We start from the raw sequence: 24,881 nt of genomic DNA on the forward strand, positions 1-24,881 counted from the left end.
ACTGGGTGTCAGGATGGTCAGATGAGCTGGTTTGTGGGTGCCATCGTGCATGGAGTCAGAGTGGGCAGTGGGGCTGTGTCTGGGATGGACCTGGAAGGCATGTCCCAAAGAGAGGTCAATCCGCCCCTGGTTCTCAGGGCAGCATGGAGACAGGCAGAGGAAAAGAAGCAAAAACTATGTCAGGAGGCAGGCAGACACAGAACTGAACTGAGGGCCATAAATGAGGAAAGAAGCGATACGTCAGGGGGAGAAGTGGCCAGAGCAGGGATGCTGAAACTTTTCATGAATGGTGACAGGCCAGGAATGGGGTGGCCCAGCTTAATTTAAACATACAAAGTTGGGGCAGACAGGAAGTGCCTCTGAACAAAGGAATGCTCATGAGAGCCCTACTTTGCTGAGCATCAGATGGAAAGGCAAAAGAATGCCTATGCCACAGAAGACCCGGTTCCTGCTCACCTATGCAACCCTACCTCACCCCATCCACCCAGCCATGCCCACCCTGTCCCAGCTTCTCTGTCACTGGCTTTGGGTTTGCTGTTCCCTCTCCCTGAAGTACCCTTTCTTCCTTCTTCACTTCATATCTCAGTTGAAAAGCCACCTCCTCAGAGAGGTCTCTCTGACCACCCTATCTGAGATGACATCCCAACTCTCCTCTTTGTTTTAATTATTTTACACCACTTTAATTATTTTCACAGCAGCTCTCACTTATTTCATCACCTCCACATATTCCATTATTTTGCTAATTTGCTTTGGTGTGTGTCTCCTGCTGAGAATGAAAGCATTATGAAGGCAGGGTCTTTATAATGTGTGCGTGTGTTGTTGTTTTTTTCCAAGACAGCATCTCTAATGCTCCAGGACACATAAGGAACATGAAATAAATATTTGTTCCACGAGTGAATAGGTTCTGGAAAGATTAAGACATAGTAGGTAAAACACCTGGTACACTGCCTGCCACATCAGGGGCACATTGATGACTTTTAGTTGGTTATTTTTATAATTAACCAATATTATGTTAATTTGGATTCTAATAGTGAGCTTGATCCTGGGAGGGCAGAAGGATGGAGATTCAAAAGGTGACTGGAGGGCTCCAAAGGCCAATTTGCTGTCTCACATTATATTTGAAATACCCGATATGCCATAAGTATGTGCTTGTTGTATAGATGGATCTTATTGGGAGCGTGAGGATGGGGAAGGTGTGAGACTGGGAGCTGCTGAGGGCTGACTCAGCAGCTTGATAAGGGAGGAGGAAAAGCTGAGCTCAATTTCCTTTTGCACAAACCAGTCTCATCCTCTCCTCAAACAAGTTCTTTGAGGGGGTTGATGAATGTTCAAGCCCAACCTACCCTTAATGTTCAACTCAACCTCTCCCTTCTCTAAGAATCCTTCCTTTGAGATCAACCTCAGTGAGAATTCTCTTCTCCAGCCCCCATTCTATTTCTGCTGTAGCTTTGGAAACCACTCAGCTTATGTTTCCTGGGTTTGAGGTTTGTGTTAAAGAGGCCATCCCACTGTCAGATCATGTGATCTAATTCTGGATTTCAAAATAAAACTGCAATACAGATCATCATCAAAATAACATAGTAAATGTCTCAGACTGGCTTTTGAGATTTTTTTTTTCCCGGTATGTGGGCCTCTCACTGTTGTGGCCTCTCCTGTTGTGGAGCACAGGCTCCGGACACGCAGGCTCAGCAGCCATGGCCCACAGGCCCAGCCGCTCCGCGGCATGTGGGATCTTCCCAGACCGGGGCACGAACCCGTGTCCCCTGCATCGGCAGGCGGACTCTCAACCACTGCGCCACCAGGGAAGCCCTGTTTTTATTTTTGTTTTGTTTTGCTTTGATGTCTTGAACGGGAAATAGATCTAAAACTACAGAGTTCCTTACATTTAGGTCTTTAATCCATTTTGAGTTTATTTTTTGTATGGTGTTAGGAAGTGTTTCGTTCTTTTATGTGTAGCTGTCCAGTTTTCCCAGCACGACTTATTGAAGAGGCTGCCTTTTCTCCATTGTATATTTTTGCCTACGTTGTCAAAGATAAGGTGACTATATGTGTGTGGGTTTATCTCTGGGCTTTCTATCCTGTTCCATTGATCTGTATTTCTGTTTTTGTGCCAGTACCATACTGTCTTGATTACTGTAGCTTTGTAGTATAGTCTGAAGTCAGGGAGCCTGATTCCTCTAGCTCCATTTTTCTTTCTCAAGATTGCTTTGGCTATTCGGGATCTTTTGTGTTTCCATACAAATTGTAAAAATTTTTGTTCTAGTTCTGTGAAAAATGCCATTGGTAGTTTGATAGGGATTGCACTGAATCTGTAGATTGCTCTGCGTAGTATAGTCATTTTCACAATGTTGATTCTTCCAATCCAAGAATGTGGTATACCTCTCCATCTGTTTGTGTTGTCTTTAATTTCTTTCATCAGTGTCTTATAGTTTTCTGCATACAGGTCTATTGCATTCTTAGGTAGTTTTATTCCTAGGTATTTTACTCTTTTTGTTGCAATGGTAAATGGGATTGTTCCCTTAATTTCTCTTTCTGATTTTTTGTTGTTAGTGTATAGGAATGCAAGAGATTTCTGTGTATTAATTTTGTATCCTGCAACTTTACTAAATTCATTGATTAGCTCTAGTAGTTTTCTGGTGGCATCTTTGGGATTTTCTATGTATAGTATCATGTCATCTGCAAACAGCGACAGTTTTACTTCTTCTTTTCCAGTTTGGATTCCTTTTATTTCTTTTTCTTCTCTGAGTGCCACGGCTAGGACTTCCAAAACTATGTTGAATAATAGTGGTGAGAGTGGGCACCCTTGTCTTGTTCCTGATCAAGAGGAAATGCTTTCAGTTTTTCACCACTGAGAATAATGTTTGCTGTGGGTTTGTCATATATATTAATCTCCAAAACATACAAGCAGCTCATGCAACTCAATATCAAAAAAAACATACAGCCCAATCAAAAAATGGGCAGAAGACCTACATAGACATTTCTCCAAAGAAGACATACAGATGGCCAAGAAACACATAAAAAGATGCTCAACATCACTAATTATTAGAGAAATGCAAATGAAAACCACAATGAGGTATCACCTCACACCAGTCAGAATGGCCACCATCAAAAAATCTACAAACAGTAAATGCCAGGGAGGGTGTGGAGAAAAGGGAACACTCTTGTACTGTTGGTGGGAATGTAAATTGATACAGTCACTTTGGAGAACAGTATGGAGGTTCCTTAAAAAACTAAAAACAAAACTACCATATGACCCGGCAATCCCACTATTGGGCATATACCCTGAGAAAAACATAATTCAAAAAGATTCATGTACTCCAATGTTCATTGCAGCTCTATAACAATAGCCAGGGCATAGAAGCAACCTAAATGTCCATCGACAGATGAATGGATAAAGAAGATATGACATATATATATATAATGGAATATTACTCAGCCATAAAAAGGAATGAAACTGGGTCATTTGTAGTGATATGGATGAACCTAGAGTCTGTCATACAGAGTGAAGTAAATGAGGAAGAGGAAAAGAAATATTGTATATTAATGCATATATATGGAATCTAGAAAAATTGTACTGATGAACCTACTTGCAGGGCAGGAAAAGAGACGCAGATGTAGAGAATGGACTTGTGGACACAGGGAGGGAAGGGGAGGGTGGGATGTATTGAGAGAGTAGCACTGACATATATACACTGCCACGTGTAAAATAGATAGCTAGTAGGAAGCTGCTGTATAGCACAGGGAGCTCACCTCGGTGCTCTGTGATGATCTAGAGAGGTGGGATGGGGGTGGGTTGGGAGGGAGGCTCAAGACGGAGGGTATATATACATATAGTTGATTCACTTTGTTCTACAGCAGAAACTAACACGACATTGTAATGCAATTATACTCCAATAATTTTTTTTTAAAAACAGAGAAATAAAGAAAAAAATAAAAATACAGAGTTCCCACTCCTTGTTGGATACTGTGACAAAATTTGGAGGCTATCAAGGTGGAGGAGAGAGACCCTGCCTGAAAGTAGTGTTGCAGGATAACTAGACAGTTCCTACAGACCATCATCAAGGTTGTGGTGAAGATGAAACAGGGAGCTTTGGAGGCACAGAGCTGGGGCCCCTGTCTCCCCTGCAAAGTCAAGGTGGTCACATCTGAGCTGAACATTTAAGCACTAGGAAGCAGCAGCTAGGTGGAGTGAAGGGAAAAGAGGATTTAGATGACAGGAAAGGAATGGCTGTGGAGGAAAAAAAAAGAGAACCTGGGCCTTCAGGAAACAGCCGTCTCATTTGGCTGGAGTGCTAATGAGACAGGAAACGAGCAAAGATGAGGCTGAAAGTAATTTTTGGCTGTCACATTCTACAATTTAGAAAATGGCCAAGCTGGCTGCTTTGCCAGGTGCCACACGGCCACCGTGTGCCCTCACCCCTGCACCTACGTTCTCTCTTGAGGCAGAAGCTGCCATTGTTAATTGTTTCCATATTTCAAATGTGACACCAGCTCCAATCACTGGGCCCCTGGGCCTCCCTTCCAACCTCTGCTTCCATGGCAGGCTGCATGCCCGGCACGTTAATGCTGCATTGGAGTCTCTTCAGGAAATGGCCACCCCCGGAGCCTTCACACTCTCCGGTCACGTCAGGACCTGTGTGAGGGCCAGGACTGATCACTCTCTCCATTCTCCATCCTGGCCCGAGGACTGTGGTGAGACTTCACCTGAAATATTACTCAAAGGATTCAAACCTTCAAGAGCGCAGCCTTAAGAGATCTGGCAAATTAATTTTGCTTGCAGAGCACAGTGACATCTCTTACTAATAATTTCCATCCAGGTAGGATTTGTAAAGGTCCTAAGACCGTGTGTTCTTCAAAGTTCCTTGCATTTTTCTTTCCTTCTTTTCTACAAAAATAACCAAGAGGTGGGCACCTGATTCTTGATCTCACATAGGAAAGTTGGTGCGTGAGCAGAATAGTAATAATAGCTAGCTTTTGGGTGTGTTTACCACGGCCAGGCTCTTGCATTTAACAACCACTTAATCCCCAGGATCCCAGTCTGATTCCCGGTGCATTAGCATCCCTGTTTTTCCGAAGACAAAGTAGCATCATAGGGAAGGTGGAGTTAGGACTTGAACCCATGCACTCTGCCGTTGGTGTTCATGCACTTCACAGCTTGGCACATACTCTTATTTTGATGTCTGCGGTCACCAGCCTCTAAGGGATCCCAGGAGGCAGATGTCAAGTGGTCTTTGACTCCTTTCCCTCTTTGGCTTCTCCTTAAAATGAGCTCCTAAGTTTCCTTGCTCTCGTTCCATAGGACTCCCTCATCTTCACTCTCACTTCTAATGCCCTTGTTCAGACATTACCATATAGACTAAATGTAACAGCCCCCTAGTAAATTGCTTGCCTTCTGTCTTGGGCCCTCAGACTCACCTTCTACACTGTGGTCAGTCTGTCCACAGATCTGTATTGAACCCTGACTGTGTACTGGAGACTCCACAAGAACAAGACAGCTACAATCTTAGCTCTTAGGGGTTTAAAGCAGCATTATCAGGAGTATTGTTTCCCAAGTCTCAACTATGTGCCGAGCCCTTGTCAAGTGCTTCATATACAATCATTTGATTGCCCTTTGAGGTGGTTTACTGTTATCATCCCCCTTTCAAAGATGAGTAAACAAGGGCTTAGAAATTAAATAACTAGCTCAATGCTTCATGACTAGGAAATATCAGAGCCAGGTATTGAACCCAGGGAGTGTGAATCTACAGCTCAGACTCTTAACCAAATTAGACATCAAATAAGCAATTGTGAATGTGCTGAGTGCAAAAAAGAAAAGTTCAGGATCATTTAAAAGGGAGACTAACTTAGACTAGGAGAGAGTGATGAAGATAATAATGTCAATAAAAACAAGCATTACCCAGTGTTTAGTGCTTGCCAAACATTCTACTAAATACTAGACAGATATTATCTCATTTAAATTTCCTAAGAGGGAGCTATTATTGTTATGTCCACTCCACAGATTAAGAAACACACCAGAGGGTTAAGTAACATTTGTAATATCAAATAACTATTAGTAAGTCATGGAACCAGCAGTTGAGCCCAGATACATCGGACTCTACAGCCCAAACTCCGAATTGCCATACTGCATTGTCTTTTAAGCAACTACCTTACTTATACTCCCTTGCTTAACACCCTTTCACGGGGGCTTCCCTGGTGGCGCAGTGGTTGAGAGTCTGCCTGCTAATGCAGGGGACTCGGGTTCGAGCCCTGGTCTGGGAGGATCCCACATGCTGCGGAGCAACTGGGCCCATGAGCCACAACTACTGAGCCTGCGCTCCGCAACAAGAGAGGCCGCGATAGTGAGAGGCCCATGCACCGCAATGGAAAGTGGTCCCCGCTCGCCACAACTAGAAAAAGCCCTCGCACTGAAACGAAGACCCAACACAGCAAAAATAAATAAATTGATTAATAAACTCCTACCCCCAACATCTTCTTTAAAAAAAAAAAAACAACCCTTTAGCGGCTTTGTGACCCCCGACCACCTCCACGGTAAAAGCCCAACACAGAGACCCTTGCTCTTCTCATCTGCTCCTCCTTTTAGTCCCGTTCAAGCCCCACAGAGCCGCAGATGCTCTGGATGCTGTCTGCTCCTGCCGCACCTTTGCTCTTACTGTCCCTTCTGCCTGGAAGGTCATCCTTCTTGTCTTCACTCTCTCTCATCATCTCCAACAAAGCAGAGAGTCTCACTTCCAATCCCTGTCCATCCAGCTTCCTCCGATGGGACAAATCCAAGGCAAATTAAAGCCTCTAGCTCCTTGAAGCTTTACCCAGATCTGGCCAGTGGAAAATACCAGGCTTCCCTGGCGATCTTGCTGACTCTTTTTTTTTTTTTTTAATTTTATTTATTTTTTTATACAGCGGGTTCTTATTAGTCATCCATTTTATACACATCAGTGTATACATGTCAATCCCAATCGCCCAATTCATCCCACCGCCACTGCCCAGCCCCCGCGGCTTTCCCCCCTTGGTGTCCATATGTTTGCTCTCTACAACTGTGTCTCTATTTCTGCCTTTGCTGACTCTTAACTATATGCCCCTCCTGGTCCAGATTATGATCTGCCTTCTAGTGTTGTCTTTTGCTTTATAGGTATCCAATCACTTTAAATAACAAGTGCAACCCCTTTGAGGGCATGCTTAGCATTTACTGAGCACCTGTTATAGGCTATTTTCGTACCGCTTTCTATTTCAACCTCATCAACGCCCTGTGAAGTAGAGGCGAAGAGCTGTACTTTTATAGATGGTGAAATTGATGGTTCAGAGAAGTGAGGTGACTCATCCAAGATCCATAGTTAGTAAGTGGAGGAGTGCAGATTCGTACTGGAGGTTTTCTGCTTATAAACCTCCTGTTCTTTCCCCTACCTCACACTCCCTTAGTGCAGATAAGTATCTGAGTGAGTTCTAGAGTATGAGTCCTGGCAATGAGCAGACACTCAGCAGTGTCAGCTGACGGTCTTTGATGGATGGATTCATTGATAAAGTCCAAATGAGAATCAGGGGGAAAGCAGGGGAGGGAAGACATGGAAAGTTCAGGGGTGGTCCAGGCTCTGGGAATAATTCCAAGTAAGGGTGAGATGCCCAGGGACTTTAGCAGAGCTCCAGGAAGTTGCCAACAGCAGCCAAAAAAACAAAACAAAACAAAAAAAAAACAAGGATGTGCAGCTGCAGATATATTTGGGTTAGATAACTCGGAGGCGTGGCTAGGGAGGAAAGCCAAACAGCAAGGCTCTGCTGGGCACCCCAGGCCGGGAGTGGGGAGGGGGAAGGGGGGAGGAATGAGCAGGGGGAGGTAGAGAAGCAGGAGGGATACACAGGTTTTAATTATTCCTCCCATCTCATCACATCCTTCTGAATATGGTGCATCCTCCCCCTCCCGTGCTCTTGCTGGCATCCGAGATGTTCAAGGTCCCTCAGCAGCTGAAGCTGGGAGTTAAAGACTGAGAGGCATCTTTCCCACCATGGCCCAGCTCCCCACCACTTTCTGTTTCATCCCAGCAGCCCTGGGAGCCTGCGGTCCCTGCACAAGCTTGGCTGTGATCCTTCTAAGCATTCTTCAAATGGCAACTTGTGGGCTGTGAAAGGTTTGCTCAGCTGCCTCTGCTCCCAAGATCCTCGCTCAGGGGCTGCCTAGCCACAGACTGTCCCAGACAAGAGTCAGAAAGCAGAGGACTGTGGATGCTAATGGAATGACTGCATAAATACTCCGGAGGTCACATACCTAATGGGATGAGTAAAGAGGGACTCTGAGCCCCAGTATTTCTCATTCTACTGTTAGAATGTTAGGCCAGGGAGGAATTTTAAGACCATCTTGTTCCCTTTCCCACATTTTACAATGAAAAAATCTGGGAAAAGCCTGGAGAAGTAGAGATTTGCCCAAAGTCAAGGTGAATTTGTGGCATAGGTAGAACCTGATCTTGTCATTGAATAATTCTCTGTCTACCACATCCTGTGGCCACTAATTTGAAATAATTCTGCTCAACCCGCTCCTGCCCGTGTGACATTGAGGTGGTCACATAAATTCCCTCAGCTTTAGTTTCCCTTAAATTTAAAATGGGGAAAATGCCTGAATCTACCACATGTAGTAATAGAATTAAATGAGGTAATGCTTTGCAAAGCACTCAGCACGGGGCCTGGCACATAGCAATGTTCTGTAAATGTTACCAATTCACAGTGTTGTTATTATCACAGTTACCAGGAGGCTTGAGCAGCAGGGTCTATAGGGATGCAGTGAAAAGTGTCCATGATCCCTCTGGAAAGCCTGTGTCATCCTCACCCACCTTCAGGGAAGCACCAGTGGCTCTAAGACCCAACTCAGGTAGCACCTCCTTAAGACATCCTCTCCTTAGCACCACACCCCACCTCCAGCTTGGGGTACTTGGCTGTTCCTCCCCTATTTTCCCAGAACACACACTGCACACCCCGTTAAGACTCTTACCACACTGTGTTTCCTATTTCATCTGCTTGGTAGTGTCTTACTACCACCAAACTGGGGGAGGCCAGAGATACTGTTTTATCCATATCTGCATCCCTGAGCATCGAAGCATGCCACAGAGAAGGCGATGTCCTATATTTGCTGACCACAGGAAGGAGGGAGGAAGGAAGGGAAGTAACAGGCACTATATATGAATCAAGAAGTGGTGATATTATTAGTGAATTTTTAACTATTTAATTTTCTTCCTTGGGGCCAAGCTAAGCCTCTCTAAAATTGTACCTTCTTCTTACCTGGCCATACCCACTAAGACCTCTTCTCAACCTCTTTGTCTTCAAAAATAATAAAACACTGAACAAACAGAAAGGGAAAAGCGCAACGTTCTCATCGTCACAGCTATTCTCCCAGCTGGCCAAGCGCATGCGCACTCGCCAGCCCCACTCCCACTCAGCTGGGGCAAGGAGTGTCAACACTGCTTTTGGAAAGAAAAGTGAGAAGCGGGGGGTGAATTAATATTACCAAGGTCAGAAAACTAGCTATCAGAAGAAGTGGGAGTAGAACTCACACCCGCTGTGTCACAGATCAGTGCGCCTAACCTCTGTACCACGTGACCTTCTCTATCCCAGCACTGCACCACTGTCTCAACCCTACACCGCTTTGCCAACACCAAGCCAGCCATGATGGCACATCTAACTCCACAGTCCTGAGCTCCATCCCATCAAAGCTCCCACTTGCCATTCTCTCCTCCTAGTCAAAAAGTCAAAGCGGGCTTCTGCTCACAACAGCAGAATTATTAACGAGAATAAATTAAATTCCCCTACCCCCTGCAACCATGCTCTGCCTCTGGTTCCTACTAATATATTTTTGGACTTGATCTGCTATCAAAACACAGAAATTAGTCTCCAAATGTGGATGCCAAACTCAGTTATACCTTTTGTTAAGAAGGGAAATTAGTTAACAATTCATCCTGGTAGGAAGCCAAGTGAACACCGTAGCATGAAGTGCCGTTAAACATCGCAACTGAAATGGCTGCTGTGACATCTTGAAAAGCCGGAACATGTTCAGCTGCTTAGAATGGTTTTCCGGGGTTTGTTCTCCCCTCAAGCCCCCTGTCACTTTTAACCTGGGGATCAGTTACTCTTTAGGGAAGCTTGAAGCATTTTCTCCTTCCATGGTTTTGTGGACTTAGACTTTTCTAATGAAGAGATGTGAGGGGGGGAGGGGGAAAAAAAAACAGAATGCACTCTAGGGGCTCTCCACAGCTCCCAGCACCAGCTCCAGGCCATTGCTTAGCAAGCTGTCCATTAAGTACAAGAAGAGGGAGAAGGGAAAATGTTTTCACAGTTTATAATTATATTACCAGTTTCATTACAGATCTCATTTGAATTCTGACTGAAACCTAGGCTTGCCTTCTCCTGCACTCTCTCACGTATAGTTATTACATCTGGGTTGGAGTTCAACCTATTCTTCCTGATTTCAGCATATTAATATGGTTTATTGGTATTTCACTGCCACCTCCCCCCTGGGTGTACTGATCTCAGCTCAATTTATATTTTCCCCTCTTCCTGGGCTCTGGGATAAGGCTTGTTTCATTTTGGTGTTGGAGGTGGAGAGATGTGAGTTTGATTGGAGTTTCTTATCTTTGGGGATGGAAACAAAAGCCTTGGGAAGTGAAGTCAGTCATAAGAAGAGGAGGCAGTCTCAGATTCCTTGCGCCATCATTCCCCAGAATGTATCTTCTTAGGGCATCTGCATCCACCTGCCTGCCCTTTCTCCCTTCACTCATTTCACAGTCGTAATTTATTATATGTCTACTGAGTCAGAACCTTCGTTAGGCTTCACAGTAGTTTAGGGCATGAATAAACTGGCTTTGCTCTTGAGGAAATTACAGACTAGCTATTAAAATCGTTTTATTTATTTATTTATTTTCATTCAACCAAAGCTTTGGGGGCACTCTGTTTTGGGTGCTGTCCCAAGTGCTGAATGTAATGTTCAAAACAAACAAATATTATGTCTGTCCTCAAGGAGTTCGCAACCTAGTGGGAGAGCTCAACATTAACTAGATAAGACTATAATTACAAATAGAAATGAGTGCAATCAAGGAATAGAGCAGGGCTCAAGGAGAAAGAATAGTTATGGGCCCAACAGAGACTGGGAAATGAAAGGGGAGGTCAACCACTGTACGGTGAATGGAATTCGTACCGAAGAAACTGAGGAAGTGGGGAGAAATTTTCCGAGAGTAAGAAGGACATGTGCAGAGGCCCTGAGGCAGGAGACAGCCAAGGATATTTAAGAAAACAATGTAGAGAAACTGGTATAAGGTGACGTTAGAGAGGCAGGCAGGGGCCTGATCTTGCTGGGACTTAAAGGCCATGTTAAAGAGTTCAATCTTTATAATAAGTACAATAAGAAGTATTTGAGGGCTTCCCTGGTGGCGCAGTGGTTGAGAGTCCGCCTGCCGATGCAGGGGACACAGGTTCGTGCCCCGGTCCGGGAAGATCCCACATGCCGTGGAGTGGCTGGGCCCGTGAGCCATGGCTGCTGAGCCTGCGCATCCGGAGCCTGTGCTCCGCAATGGGAGAGGCCACAACAGTGAGAGGCCCGCGTATCCAAAAAAAAAAAAAAAAAAAGTATTTGAACAGATTTATGGGAGGATGCAACATGTTGAGATTTTTCACTTTAAAAGATTGTTCTGTTTGCAATGTCAAGAAAAGACTGGAGAGGCGCTTGATTTAATGCAGGAGGCCAGTTCTTCGGACTATGTCAGTTGTTCCAGTGACACATACATAACAATAACAGTGATGGAAATTAGACTGTGCAGTTATTAGAAAGATACAAATACAGTTCTACATAATTTTCAAGGAAGGAGAGATTATTTCTGATGGGCGTTTCCTTTGAAGAAGTTTTGGGGGTTTTGTTGAAGAAGGTTTTCTGGAGAAAGGAGAAAATTAAGTTAGGTCTTAGACAGGGGTAGGATTGCAATACATAGAAATGAGGTAATACAAAGCCAGGCAGTCTATCTGTCTAAATAGTATTAAGTGCGTGCAAAGGAGTTAAGAACGGAAAAGGGAGAGGTCATACTGTAGAGCACTTCTATACCTGAACATGTTCCATGGTGCTCAAAAGTCTGAAATAAAAACTGAACATTTTAAAACAAAGTTCCGGATGATTCCAGAGAGCAAGATATCCAAGGAACTACTCTTTTTAGGCAAGTAGCCTGGTGGTTTGTGACTGAGCAGTCACCTTCAGTGTGGTGTCACTTCCACTTCTAAGAATTGAAAATACTCCTCCCATGTATTCAAATCACTGCAAACTTGCTCTGAAGTCACTTATGAACCTCATTCCTTATTAACAGCACAGCCACACACTAGCTCACTCTCTTGGGTTGAAAGACATAAAGTAGGGGTGCAAGCAAATAAATGTAGAACAAGATTCATCGTATATAATTTTGTGTTCAAAAGCAGCTACACATGTGGCATATTAATGAACCAGGCCATCCTCATGATGAACATTTCCACTTGAGGATTTCATAGGCTGGTAAGGAATCCATAATCCCCAATTCCTCAGTCCTAGGGAATAGAGAAGACTTGAATACACCTTAGTCCAACCCAAAAGTCAAGGCTAACACATTAACTTGACCTTAACAAACAGATATTTTGGCATAGATGTTTATGCAATGAGCATATCAACATAAAGAACACCGTCTGTGCTTGGGTAGCAGGGTGTATTTAGTCAAGAGACATCGCTGGCCATAACCCATTCCTGGGTCTCGCTCCATTTCTGAGCCTAGGCAAAGAATGGGTGATACTCACGGATGAGGAAGTAAAGAATAAACAAACATACTCTAAAGGTCCTAAAAATTTAAGTGTTTTAAAAATTTATAGTCTGATAAAATGGCTCTGATGCAAAATATTTTGTACCCTAGCCAAACACATTCCTTCACTTTTCTTCTATGGCTTCATAGAAATAAATGTGGTCATCTATTTTCAGGAAATTCCCTATGATGGGGAACTCATTATCTTGCAAGGACCCCCTTCCAATATTGAAAAAGTATTATCACAACTACTAACATGTATATGATTTATTGAGCCATTACTAGTCTCAGGTACTGAGCTGAAAGCCTTATGAGCATTATTTCATTTATTCTTCACAACAGCTCTAGGAGATACGTACTGCTATAATCCCCCACTTTATACATGAGACTAAAGCTTAGAAAGGGAAGACATTTTCAGATTAAGACTCAATCTTCTCCCATCTCTGACCACCCTCCTCACCCATATGGCTCTAATTTTGCTTCCTGGGGACTTCCAGAACAAGCCTGCTCCCTTTTCAAGACAAATGATAATTATCATCGTCAATTTTGTGGAAGCATGGGACATGGAAAAAACTTGGATGAGAGGTTCAGGTAGTCTTGGGTTTTCATACCTTGCTTCACTTCTGTGTGTTAATCTGGCCAAATCACTTAACATCTCCAAAAACTACCTTCCATTTATGCAGAAAGAGGATGCTAAATCCTGCCTCAGAGTTCTGATATGAGCATTATATTAGTAACTCCATGTAAAGTGTTTTGAACACTGCCATATTCATAACAGATATGCTCAATAATTCTAAGCTCACTTTTTGTCTAAGTTCCTTCAACTCTTCTTATAGAATGATTTTCCTCCACCCTTTCCTTAAGGGGTTTTTAGGTATTGACAATGTTTTTCCAATCCCTTGGCTGCAATTCCTTTATTTTGGATGCCTTCCAATATATCACTGACCTTCTGTGCTTCTTAAAGCACAACTACCAGAACAAGATGTAACAGAGAACTCTAGGTATAGTGTTATCTATCTACACTGGAGCGGAACCATTTCACCCATTTAATCTAGACAGCTTATTCCTTTAAATGTTGTCTCTTCTACTGGCTTACTATAGGGCCAGGATATTTGGTGAATATGTCCTGACATATTATACAGTGGGAGCCTCGAGGGATGAAGAAACTAACATCTCAACTCATATGAGCTTTTAATGTTAACCAACAACCATTCATCAATAATGCTACCTGTAGGGCAATTTGGGTGAAGCCCAAATCCATGTGATGAGAGCTGCCTTGTTATAAAACTCATATTGGAACATTCACACGGTATTCAGTGCTATGGGCAATCACTGGAATTGTACCATAAGGCAGCTCCATTAATACAGCATTGATCAAGTGTAAGATGGAAGAAACCAAAGCCCCTTATCAGGGCTCCAAGAGATCGCAAGGAGTTGTTAATCTGTTAGGTGAAAGGAAAGTAACATGTAAAGAGATACTGATGCAGCTCTCAAACTTCTGTTAAGGGATCACCTCAAGTTCTTGTTGAGAATATTAATACTTGGGCTCTACTCCTAGAAAATGTGATTCACTAGTTCTGGGGATCATGAGCCCAGATAGCCCAAATGAAGATCACTTACAGGTGTCAGATGAAAAACAAGTGCCAAATTCAGTAAATCAGGACACAAACCTAGTCCGTCTCTTTACTATGTGCTTAGCAGAGCAAAGAGCCACCAGTGGCCTTGAGAAAGCAACAGACAAAGGAAGAGATGATATTTGTCAAGGGCTTGGATGGCGACTCTGTTAGTATTTATTGTTCTTACCAGCTGAGCTCTGGGCAAGTACTATATCATGCTGACCTTTTTCTTGTAATGGGCAGCAAGCATCAAGCACAACTATGCTGTAACACAAGTGTGAAATTCATTTTCTTCCTGAAGACCGAACCCATTACTCAGCCATCTCCAATACTTCGGCACCACAGACAGCCCAATGCACAAGGTTGGCTGAGAGCTCTGTCTACTAAGAAAGGGCTGGCAGCTTGGCAGCTTAAGCTTCACGGGGGAAGGTAAGAAAGGTGAGAGCTGCCTTGGCCACGGTCCTTGGGTGGCCTTGTCTCAATGGATTCTCTCCCATTTGACAGGGGTTTCTCTCATCCTGATAAGCCCCATTATGACGGTACTGCGGTTTATAACTCAGCCAGTGGCCTTGGGTGGGGCCTATATTTTGATCTGGCTGTATAATATATGTAAAAAAATAATTTAATTACACACATGCAATCTGCATTCTTTATTTATTCTATATCTCAACGCATTTATAAATATTAACGTCAAGTGATGATAAGGGTTCAAGACAATAGGCACCATCGTCATCATTTCCCCTCTTGCCTCCCTGCATAACACTCTCATATCTCCAGAAATCAGAGCTAGAGACCCCACTAAGTCCAACCCATATGATTTTTTCTTTGTCAGATCATGTTCCACTCCCATGGAAAGCAAGACTCTACTGCTTTTCAAGTCCTGGTTTCTTTATCTGTCAAATAGGGATAATGAAGATCACTTTGGAGACCTGTTGGGAGAATGGAATGAGCAATGCACAGAGATTATCCACCCACAAGAGGCACTGGGATTGTGCTGTGGAAGGTCTGCTTGCCTAGAACTATTAGACAGCTGTCCACCTGACTTCAGGTGTTGGTTGCTTTCTGGATTCCTGAAGATCCCCAGAAGATGGTGGACCTTCAAGTGTTAATGTCTTTCATTGGGAAGACATTACAAGACTTCCATGGGCCAGGGGTTGGGGGGCATATAATGGACTCCCTGTTCCATTTTCCTGAGAATAGCTACTCTCATCTATATAATTTCTTATACCTTCTTGTCTGACCATAGCCCAGCTTCTGATGTCTCTTCCTTTATGGATCATTTTAGGAATAAGAGTAATAACAGCTGTTATTTGTTAAGCAATCCCAGTGTTTTAGATCCTCTGTTGGTATTTTATATATATTATGTCATTCAATCTTTTCAAAATAATCCCCATTTTACAGATGAGAAAAATGAGACTTACACAAACATGTCCCATTTCAGAGGGTACATTCCTTACAAAGATATTATAGCATGTAGGGAAAGAGGGTTCCATTATGCCTCGAGACTGACACACTTTGGGTTAGGTCCTCCTAACGGTGCGTGCCATGTTTGCTAAATTGTGTCTCTAATCTTGTATATTCCATGGTTATTTCCAATTTTTTTGACTTTTGTGCATCCTCTGCCTTAGTTTTCCTTCACTCGGTCTCCCCTTTCTGCTTAGACATCTGGTAGAAGAATCCCACAGAACTTTTCATAATTCTGCTCTAATTTAGGCCCTGTTCATTCATTCAACACATATTTATTGAGCATCCATCACAGGCCATGCGGTGTGTTTGTCACCAGGGATATTCTTGCCTCACAGACATTCCAGTCTAGAGGCAGAAGCAGACAAGTCTACATGTAGTTATAAAGCTTTAAGTTTATGACAGAGATCAGAATAAGAATTACCGGGAAAGGGCACCTTTTAATTTACCACATTTTTGTCTATCCTTTGAAGCCACCACAGTAGTTTTACAGTTTTCTTGGGTAATCCTTTGATTTCGCTATTTCCCACCTACATGCTATCTAAAAATCTGATAAATACGGAATTGTAGGCTTCACAATAATCCTATGAGATAGGTATTATTATCATTCCCATTTTATAGACGCCGAGATTGAGACTTAGAGAGGTTAAATAATTCCCTTGGCTACGGAAGAGGCAGGTAATAGGGCAAGTATTTGAATTTTGTTTGTATTATTCTATAGTCTCTGATCTCAGCCATTAATCATGACCCTGACCAAGTTACTTAGCCTCTTAGGAGCTCCATTTCTACATGCGCAAAAATAAATGTTCAAAATGTGGATGTCTCTAAGACCTAACATTCTACAATTAATGAATAGTGACTGGTGGTGATAAAAAGTAAGTGCACATGCCTCCAACAATGGTCAAACTTTGCCCTATTGGTTTTCATCACTCTTACTCTCCCATCCCATGTTCCAGCCACACCCAGGTCCTGGCAATTTTTCCAGTCCCAAGCTCCATGAGCCTACGTGCCTAGCTACTGCAGTAAATTTTGTTCCTTCCACTTCTGCTATGCTTCTGCCATTTCATATTCCCATATTTTTCTGTCTTATGTGCACATACGATTTGATAGGGATGAACCAAAAGTCTTCTGCTTTGGTCAAAAAATCAACTGAGTGCATATAAGATGAGAAATACTAAACTTACTTGCAGTTCAATTGAAAAATGGAAATAAAAATTAAAATATAAAGTTAGCTAGTGATTATAACAGAAGAGAAATAGACTCACAGATATAGAGAACAAACTTGTGTTTACCAGAGGGGAAAGGGAAGGTGGGAGGGGCAAAACTGGGGTAGGGGATTAAGAGGTACAAACTACTACATATAAAATAAATAAGCTACAAGGATATATAGTATGACACAGGAAATATAGCCAGTATTTTACAATAACTATAAATGGAATATAGTCTTTAAAAATTGTGCAAAATATGTTGTATACCTGAAACTTATATAATATGGCACATCAACTATACCTCAATAAAAATATAATTAAAATAAATTTAAAGTAGGCGCTAGTTCACTATGGTGAAGTAGGAGTAAACACAGGATGCTTTCGTTTAAGTCTAGGAGAGAAAGGAGGTGAAAGTTCCACTCTGCACAGAACATACTGAAGGGATTGGTGCTAAGTTGTGAACACTGTAACTTAAAAAATTAGAGATAAAATCAAGTTGCATTAAAATATGGCTGACATATATAAAGGATCTCAAAAACACCTGATACATATCCAATGGGAAAAAGATTTTTTAAAATAATAATGGTACTAATATGGTGCTAGAAGGGTGGTTATCCCTGGGATGGGATTCACTGGGAGGGGGCATAAGGAAGCTGAAGGTGTTGGAAATGTTTTATGTTTGATCTGGGTGAACTCATGTAAAAATTCATTAAGCTGCATACTTAATATTTCTTCTTTATTATATTTACGATAACTTTCAATACATTTAAAAATAATAATACTAATAAGGACTTACTGTATAACACAGGGAATTCTACTCAATATTCTGTAATAACCTATATGTGAAAAGAATCTGAAAAAAGAATGAGCATGTGCGTATATATATATATATATATATATATATAATGTATATATGTATTCACTTTGTTGTACACCTGAAACTAACACAGCTTTGTAAATCAACTGTACTCCAATAAAAACTAATAATAAAAAAGAAGATGTGGTACATGTATACAATGGAAAACTACCCAGCCATAGAAAAGAAGGAAATAATGCCATTTGTAGCAACATGGATGCAACTAGAGATGCTCACACTAAATGAAGTCAGAAAGAGAAAGACAAACATCATATGTTATCACTTATATGTGGAATCTGAGATATGGCACAAATGAACTTATCTACAAAACATAAACAGACTCATGGACATAGAGAACAGACTGCTGGTTGCCAAGGGGGAGGGGGGAGGGGAGGGATGGAATGGGAGGTTGGGGTTAGCAGTTGTAAGCTATTATACATAGAATGGATAAACAACCAGGTCCTACCGTATATCACAGGAAACTATATTCAATATCCTAAGATAAACCGTAATGGAAAAGAATACAAAAATGCATATGTATGTATAACCGAATCCCTTTGCTGCACAGCAGAAATTAACACAACATTGTAAACCAACTACACGTCAATTAAAAAAAAAAATTCTTCCCCAAAATGGATACATTTCTGTCATTTGTAATGTATGTAAAGTTATAATATATGCAAATTGTAAAAATAAGTAAATAAATAATAATGCCAAGCATTTGGGGAAACACATCACATTCTGCTGGCGTATATAAACTGGAACAATTTTCTGGAGGGCACTTGAGCAACAGATATCAAGCGCCTTAATCGGCTTCTTGGACCATGCTTGGCGAATGAGTATAGCAACTACAGTGTCTCATTAATTCAAACTAATTGGGTGAGGAGTAAATGGTAGGATATAACATGCTTGTAAAGGACATTTACAGCGAATGAGATATGAGTAGAATCCAGGACACTTAGGAAGTTCCAACAAAGCTCATACAGTCTTCTTTGTCGTATTTTTTAAATAGGAAAGACTACTTTGGGGGGCGGGGCGGTATTTTTAGTTAGGCATAGGATGCACACGCACGCTAAGAAAACAGTAGGTTCTCTGAAGTAGCTCAATCTTTCTGCATGCACATTGGAATTCTTCCTTTATTAACAAACCTTATCCTTGCCCATGGAATAAAAGTAGTCTTTAGCTCCATTCAAAGAATCCAGGATTTTCAAAGATAAGGACCTCTTTTAAGGTCTTTGGATGCTCTCTCTCTTTTTTAGTAATATAATTCTGAGGTTGGGCCACGCATGGGGAACATTGGAACACACAGGGCTGCAAGGTGCCGAGTAGATGTGGGGCATCTCCGACGCTCAGCTCTTACCGTCTGCAATGAAGTGCTCGGGCACATGCAGAGTCACCTTCACAGTGAGTGGACAGGACATCTGACTGCCACACACCATGGCCAGGATGCAGGAGCTCACAGCGATCAGCATCAGGGCCGTCTTGTTCACTGGGCTTTTCAGCAAACCTAGTAACATAAACACACACAAAGATACATAAGTCCATGAGGTGAGGAAACAGGAAGAGCATGGAACTGGGGAATTCTGTTGTTTTCCAAATGAGAAGCTGGAAAAAGAAACCACATTTTCCAACCTCTGTGCTTGCAGCGACAGCTCAGTGGTCCCCTGTTGGGTCTTTGTTTAACTCTCTGGCTTATTTATCCCTTTTGGTATAGACGAAAAGAAAAAAACCTTCCTCAAAGCTGTGGCAACTCTTACTCTTCCCCTCTCAATTAGGTTGCTCATGTTTGATAATATTTAGATGATACTAAACTTTCTACTCACTTTAGAAGCAACCGAGAAGATACTGTGCTGTTGAATTCATAGGGCCTAGGGAAAGGAGCGTGGGCTTTGGAGTTTGACCATCTGGGTTCACATTTGGCCTTCAGCCCTCATTGGCTGTGTGACCTGTTTCAATTTCTGAACCTCAGTTTTCTCATGTGCATGATGAGGATAATAACAGACAGCTCACAGGTGGTTGTGACGATCATGTGTGTGGCATAGTGTATATACAATGTCTGCCATCTAGAAGGGTTTCACAGACTTTGAGGCCGATCAGTTCAAGTTAATTTCCCAAGCATCTACCGATGATGACCTCCTAGGTGAGACACACATAGAGCGGAAAAAGAATAGTTCTTGCTCTGCAGGAGCTTACAGGCTAGGCGGCAAAGGCGGACTTATCCACAGCTAATTAGAATCCAAGTCAAGTTGTGCTAAGAGCTAGTGGAGAGGGCACAAGATGAGAAGGGGAGTTTTGCCTGGGAAAATTAAAGACAATTTCACGGTCACAGTACAATGAGTAGATTGGATCTGCCTGGCAAGGAGAGTGTTGGGCCAGCAAAGAAATTCTAAGGACTATATCCTGAGCCCCCAACGGGTCTCATTATTTGGCTTTACTATTCACATCTAATTTCAAGGCTTTGATTAACACATCTAGAACAATGCTTCCCAAATTTCTATTACCCACTCCGCTCTTATTTGGAGCAAACCTTTATGCCCAAACCTCCCGGACATCTCTCTCTGAATATCCCATGAGTGTGACAAAACAACATGTTCAAAACTGGACGCATTACCGTCTCCTTAAAGCCTCTTCTTCCTCCTTCTCCTGGGCTTCCCTAAGTATTGAAAGCACTGCCATTTAAACTGGCCAGAAACCTAGATGTCAACTTTCAGTCTTCTGTCTTCCTCCTTTACAGCAACTGAAGAGCATGCAGTCCTGTGTACTCTATGTCCTTAGCATTTTCACCTCTTACCCCTGATCTCTTCTATTGTCTGTTTGCTTGTGAGATGAGGGAGGTGTAGGCACATCTTCCCATCTAACTCCATGGTAGAACCCCCTGAGCTGTTATAGAGCAACTGGACGCAGGATGTGGTCCACACTGATTAGCCTGGCATCTGAGGCCTTCACAGTGCGTCCCTACATTCATACCTCCTTGCTGCTCTCTCCTACCCAGCCCACGAGCTGGCAGGGCTGCATCACTGCAGTGATGCCAAAGTGAGCGCTCTTCATCATGTTAATATTAGCATAGGAGCTATTTCTTTTGCATAGAAATCCACTTGTTTCCTTGTTTCCCGTCACTCACTGAGATTAATCATAAGTGTAAATCCCTCTCCCTCTAGGGAGAAAGACTGCCTACATTTGTTATGCTTCCTAAAATATCTTATTCAAACACTAGAATCTAGTAACTTGATGGTAAATTCCTTCAGGGCAGGCACTGCGTCTTCGGCTCACCACTGTATCGCGATGCCTACCACAGTGTCTGGAATGTGGTAGCATCTCAGTAAATGCATCATATCTTCCAGAAGTGATAAAAAGTGTATTAGCAACCAGACACAGGCACGGAACTGTCAAAAATCATGCCAACCACAGACAACCAACGCTCCCAGATAAATGGACCCTAAAGGAACAGGAGCCCCTGACAGCCTACTTTCAGACTTTTGTACGGATACCTATTTTTCGTAATAATCAGTGAGCTGCTTGAGGGAAGGGATCCTATCTTTACCATCTTTATGTCTCGCCTGCCAGGTTCATTGCTCAGAACCTTAAATTGCTTAATTTAAGAATAGGGGCTTTGGGGACAGCTGCCAGGAGGCCCGTCTCCTCAGGACCCGCTGGGTCTTCAGCTACTGGAACACGCAGGGCTGAGTCCATGCTGACGGCCCGGGCTTCAGGACAACCGGGGGTCGAGTCCACACTAACAGAAGTTGGGTCTCCTCAGGACCCACTGGGGCTTCAGCTTTGGGAAAGCTGTGGGGTCCAGTTCTCTCTCACAGGAGCCTGGTCTCCTCAGGACCTGCCGGGAGGTGATGTTGTTAAGGGAAAAAGGGTAATCGTAAGACCCAAGACATGGTAGCTATTAATATACTCCTCCCACGGTGCCTCTTAATATCATGTGGACTCCTACAAGGGAAATAAGTATCACAACTTTGGTTGAACTTTGTCTGGCCGTGTGGCTGACACGGTCTTGGTGCTCCAGCCAGGTGTCAGGTCTGAGTTTCTGAGGTGGGAGAGCCGAATTGAGGACACTGGTCAACCAGAGACCTCCCAGCCCCACGTAATATCAAACGGCGAAAGTTTTCCCAGAGATCTCCATCTCAACGCTAAGACCCAGCTCCACTCAACAACCAGCAAGCTACAGTGCTGGACACCCTATGCCAAACAACTAGCAAGACAAGAACACAACCCCACCCATTAGCAGAGAGGCTGCCTAAAATCATAATAAGGCCACAGACACCCCAAAATACACCACCAGTTGTGCTCCTGCCCACCAGGAAGACAAGATCCAGCCTCATCCACCAGAGCACAGGCACTAGTCCCCTCCACCAGGAAGCCTACACAACCCACTGAACCAACCTTAGCCACTGGGGGCAGAAACCAAAAACAACGGGAACTACGAACCTGCAGGTTTCAAAAAGGAGACCCCAGGCACAGAAAGTTAAGAAAAATGAGAAAACAGAAAAACACACAGCAGATGAAGGAGCAAGATAAAAACCTACCAGACCTAACAAATGAAGAGGAAATAGGCAGTCTACCTGAAAAAGAATTCAGAGTAATGATAGCAAGGATGATACAAAATCTTGGAACTAGAATGGAGAAAATACAAGAAATGTTTAACAAGGACCTAGAAGAACTAAAGAGCAAACAAACAATGATAAATAAGACAATAAATGAAATTAAAAGTTCTCTGGTAGGAATCAACAACAGAATAACTGAGGCAGAAGAACAGATAAGTGACCTGGAAGACAGAATGGTGGAATTCACTGCTGCACAAGAGAATAAACAAAAAAGAATGAAAAGAAATGAAGACAGCCTAAGAGACCTCTGGGACAACATTAAATGCAACAACATTTGCATTATAGGGGTCCCAGAAGGAGAAGAGAGAGAGAGAGAAAGGACCAGGGAAAATATTTGAAGATATTATCGGTGAAAACTTCCTTAACGTGGGAAAGGAAATAGCCATCCAAGTCCAGGAAGCACAGAGAGTCCCATACAGGATAAACTCAAGGAGAAACATGCCAAGACACATAGTAATCAAACTGGCAAAAATTAAAGACAAAGAAAAATTATTGAAAGCAGCAACAGAAAAACGACAAATAACATACAAGGGAACTCCCATAAGGTTAACAGCTGATTTCTCAGCAAAAACTCTACAAGCCAGAAGGGAGTGTCATGAGATACATAAAGTGATGAAAGGGAAGAACCTACAACCAAGATTACTCTACCCAACAAGGATCTCATTCAGATTTGACGGAGAAATTAAAACCTTTACAGACAATCAAAAGCTAAGAGAATTCAGCACCACCAAACCAGCTCTACAACAAATGCTAAAGGAATTTCTCTAAGTGGGAAACACAAGAGAAGAAAAGGACCTATAAAAACAAACCCAAAACAATTAAGAAAATGGTCATAGGAACATACATACAAATAATTACCTTAAACGTGAATGGATTAAATGCTCCATCCAAAAGACACAGGCTTGCTGAATGGATACAAAAACAAGACACATATATATGCTGTCTACAAGAGACCCACTTCAGACCTAGGGACACATACAGACTGAAAGTGAGGGGATAGAAAAAGATATTCCATGCAAATGGAAATCAAAAGAAAGCTGAAGTAGCAGTTCTCATAACAGACAAAATAGACTTTAAAATAAAGACTATTACAAGAGACAAAGAAGGACACTACATAATGATCAAGGGGTCAATCCAAGAAGAAGACATAACAATTGTAAATATTTATGCAACCAACATAGGAGCACCTCAATACATAAGGCAAATGCTAACAGCCATACAAGGGGAAATCGGCAGTACACAGTAACAGTAGGGGACTTTAACACCCCACTTTCACCAATGGACAGATCATCCAAAACGAAAATAAACAGTAAACACAAGCTTTAAATGATACATTAAACAAGATGGATTTAATTGATACTTATAGGACATTCCATCCAAAAACAACAGAATACACATTTTTCTCAAGTGCTCAAGGAACATTCTCCAGGATAGATCATATCTTGGGTCACAAACCAAGCCTTGGTAAATTTAAGAAAATTGAAATCGTATCAAGTATGCTTTCTGACCACAATGGTATGAGACTAGGTATCAATTACAGGAAAAAATCTGTAAAAATTACAAACACACAGAGGCTAAACAATACACTACTAAATAACCAAGAGCTCACTGAAGAAATCAAAGAGGAAATCAAAAAATACCTAGAGACAAATGACAATGAAAACACCAAATCCCAAAACCTATGGGATGCAGCAAAAGCAGCTCTAAGAGGGAAGTTTATAGCAATACAATTCTACCTCAAGAAACAAGAAACAACTCAAATAAACAACCTAATGTTACACCTAAAGCAATTAGAGAAAGAAGAACAAAAGAACCCCAAACTTAGCAGAAGGAAAGAAATCCTAAAGATCAGATCAGAAATAAATGAAAAAGAAATGAAGGAAACTATAGCAAAGATCAATAAAACTAAAAGCTGGTTCTTTGAGAAGATAAACAAAATTGATAAACCATTAGCCATACTCATCAAGAAAAAAAGGGAGAAGAGTCAATTCAATAGAATTAGAAATGAAAACGGAGAAGTAACAACTGACACTGCAGAAATACAAAGGATCATGAGAGATTACTACAAGCAACTATATGCCAATAAAATGGACAACCTGGAAGTAACGGACAAATTCTTAGAAAAGCACAACCTTCTAAGACTGAACCAGAAAGAAATAGAAAATATAAACAGACCAATCACAAGAAATGAAATTAAAACTGTGATTAAAAATCTTCCAACAAACAAAAGCCCAGGACCAGACAGCTTCACGGGAAAATCCAATCAAACATTAAGAGAAGAGCTAACACCTATCCTTCTGAAACTCTTCCAAATATAACAGAGGGAGGAACACTCCCAAACTCAT

The 24,881-nt window shown here is 42.2% G+C and overlaps 1 protein-coding gene across 2 annotated transcripts in view; it reads right to left on the minus strand.

Moving 5' to 3' along the window:
* Positions 1-24,881, minus strand: part of ASTN2 (astrotactin 2) — a 912,698-nt gene that overhangs the window by 512,308 nt on the left and 375,509 nt on the right. For both annotated transcript variants that reach the window (XM_029202991.1, XM_029202990.1), the window contains exon 6: positions 19,284-19,430. In XM_029202991.1, coding sequence (XP_029058824.1) covers positions 19,284-19,430 — 147 coding nt within the window. The remainder of the gene's footprint in view (positions 1-19,283; positions 19,431-24,881) is intronic.

Source organism: Monodon monoceros, unplaced genomic scaffold, assembly GCF_005190385.1.
Source record: "Monodon monoceros isolate NGI ecotype Baffin Bay Population unplaced genomic scaffold, NGI_Narwhal_1 Super_Scaffold_5, whole genome shotgun sequence".
Taxonomy (NCBI): Eukaryota; Metazoa; Chordata; class Mammalia; order Artiodactyla; family Monodontidae; genus Monodon; species Monodon monoceros.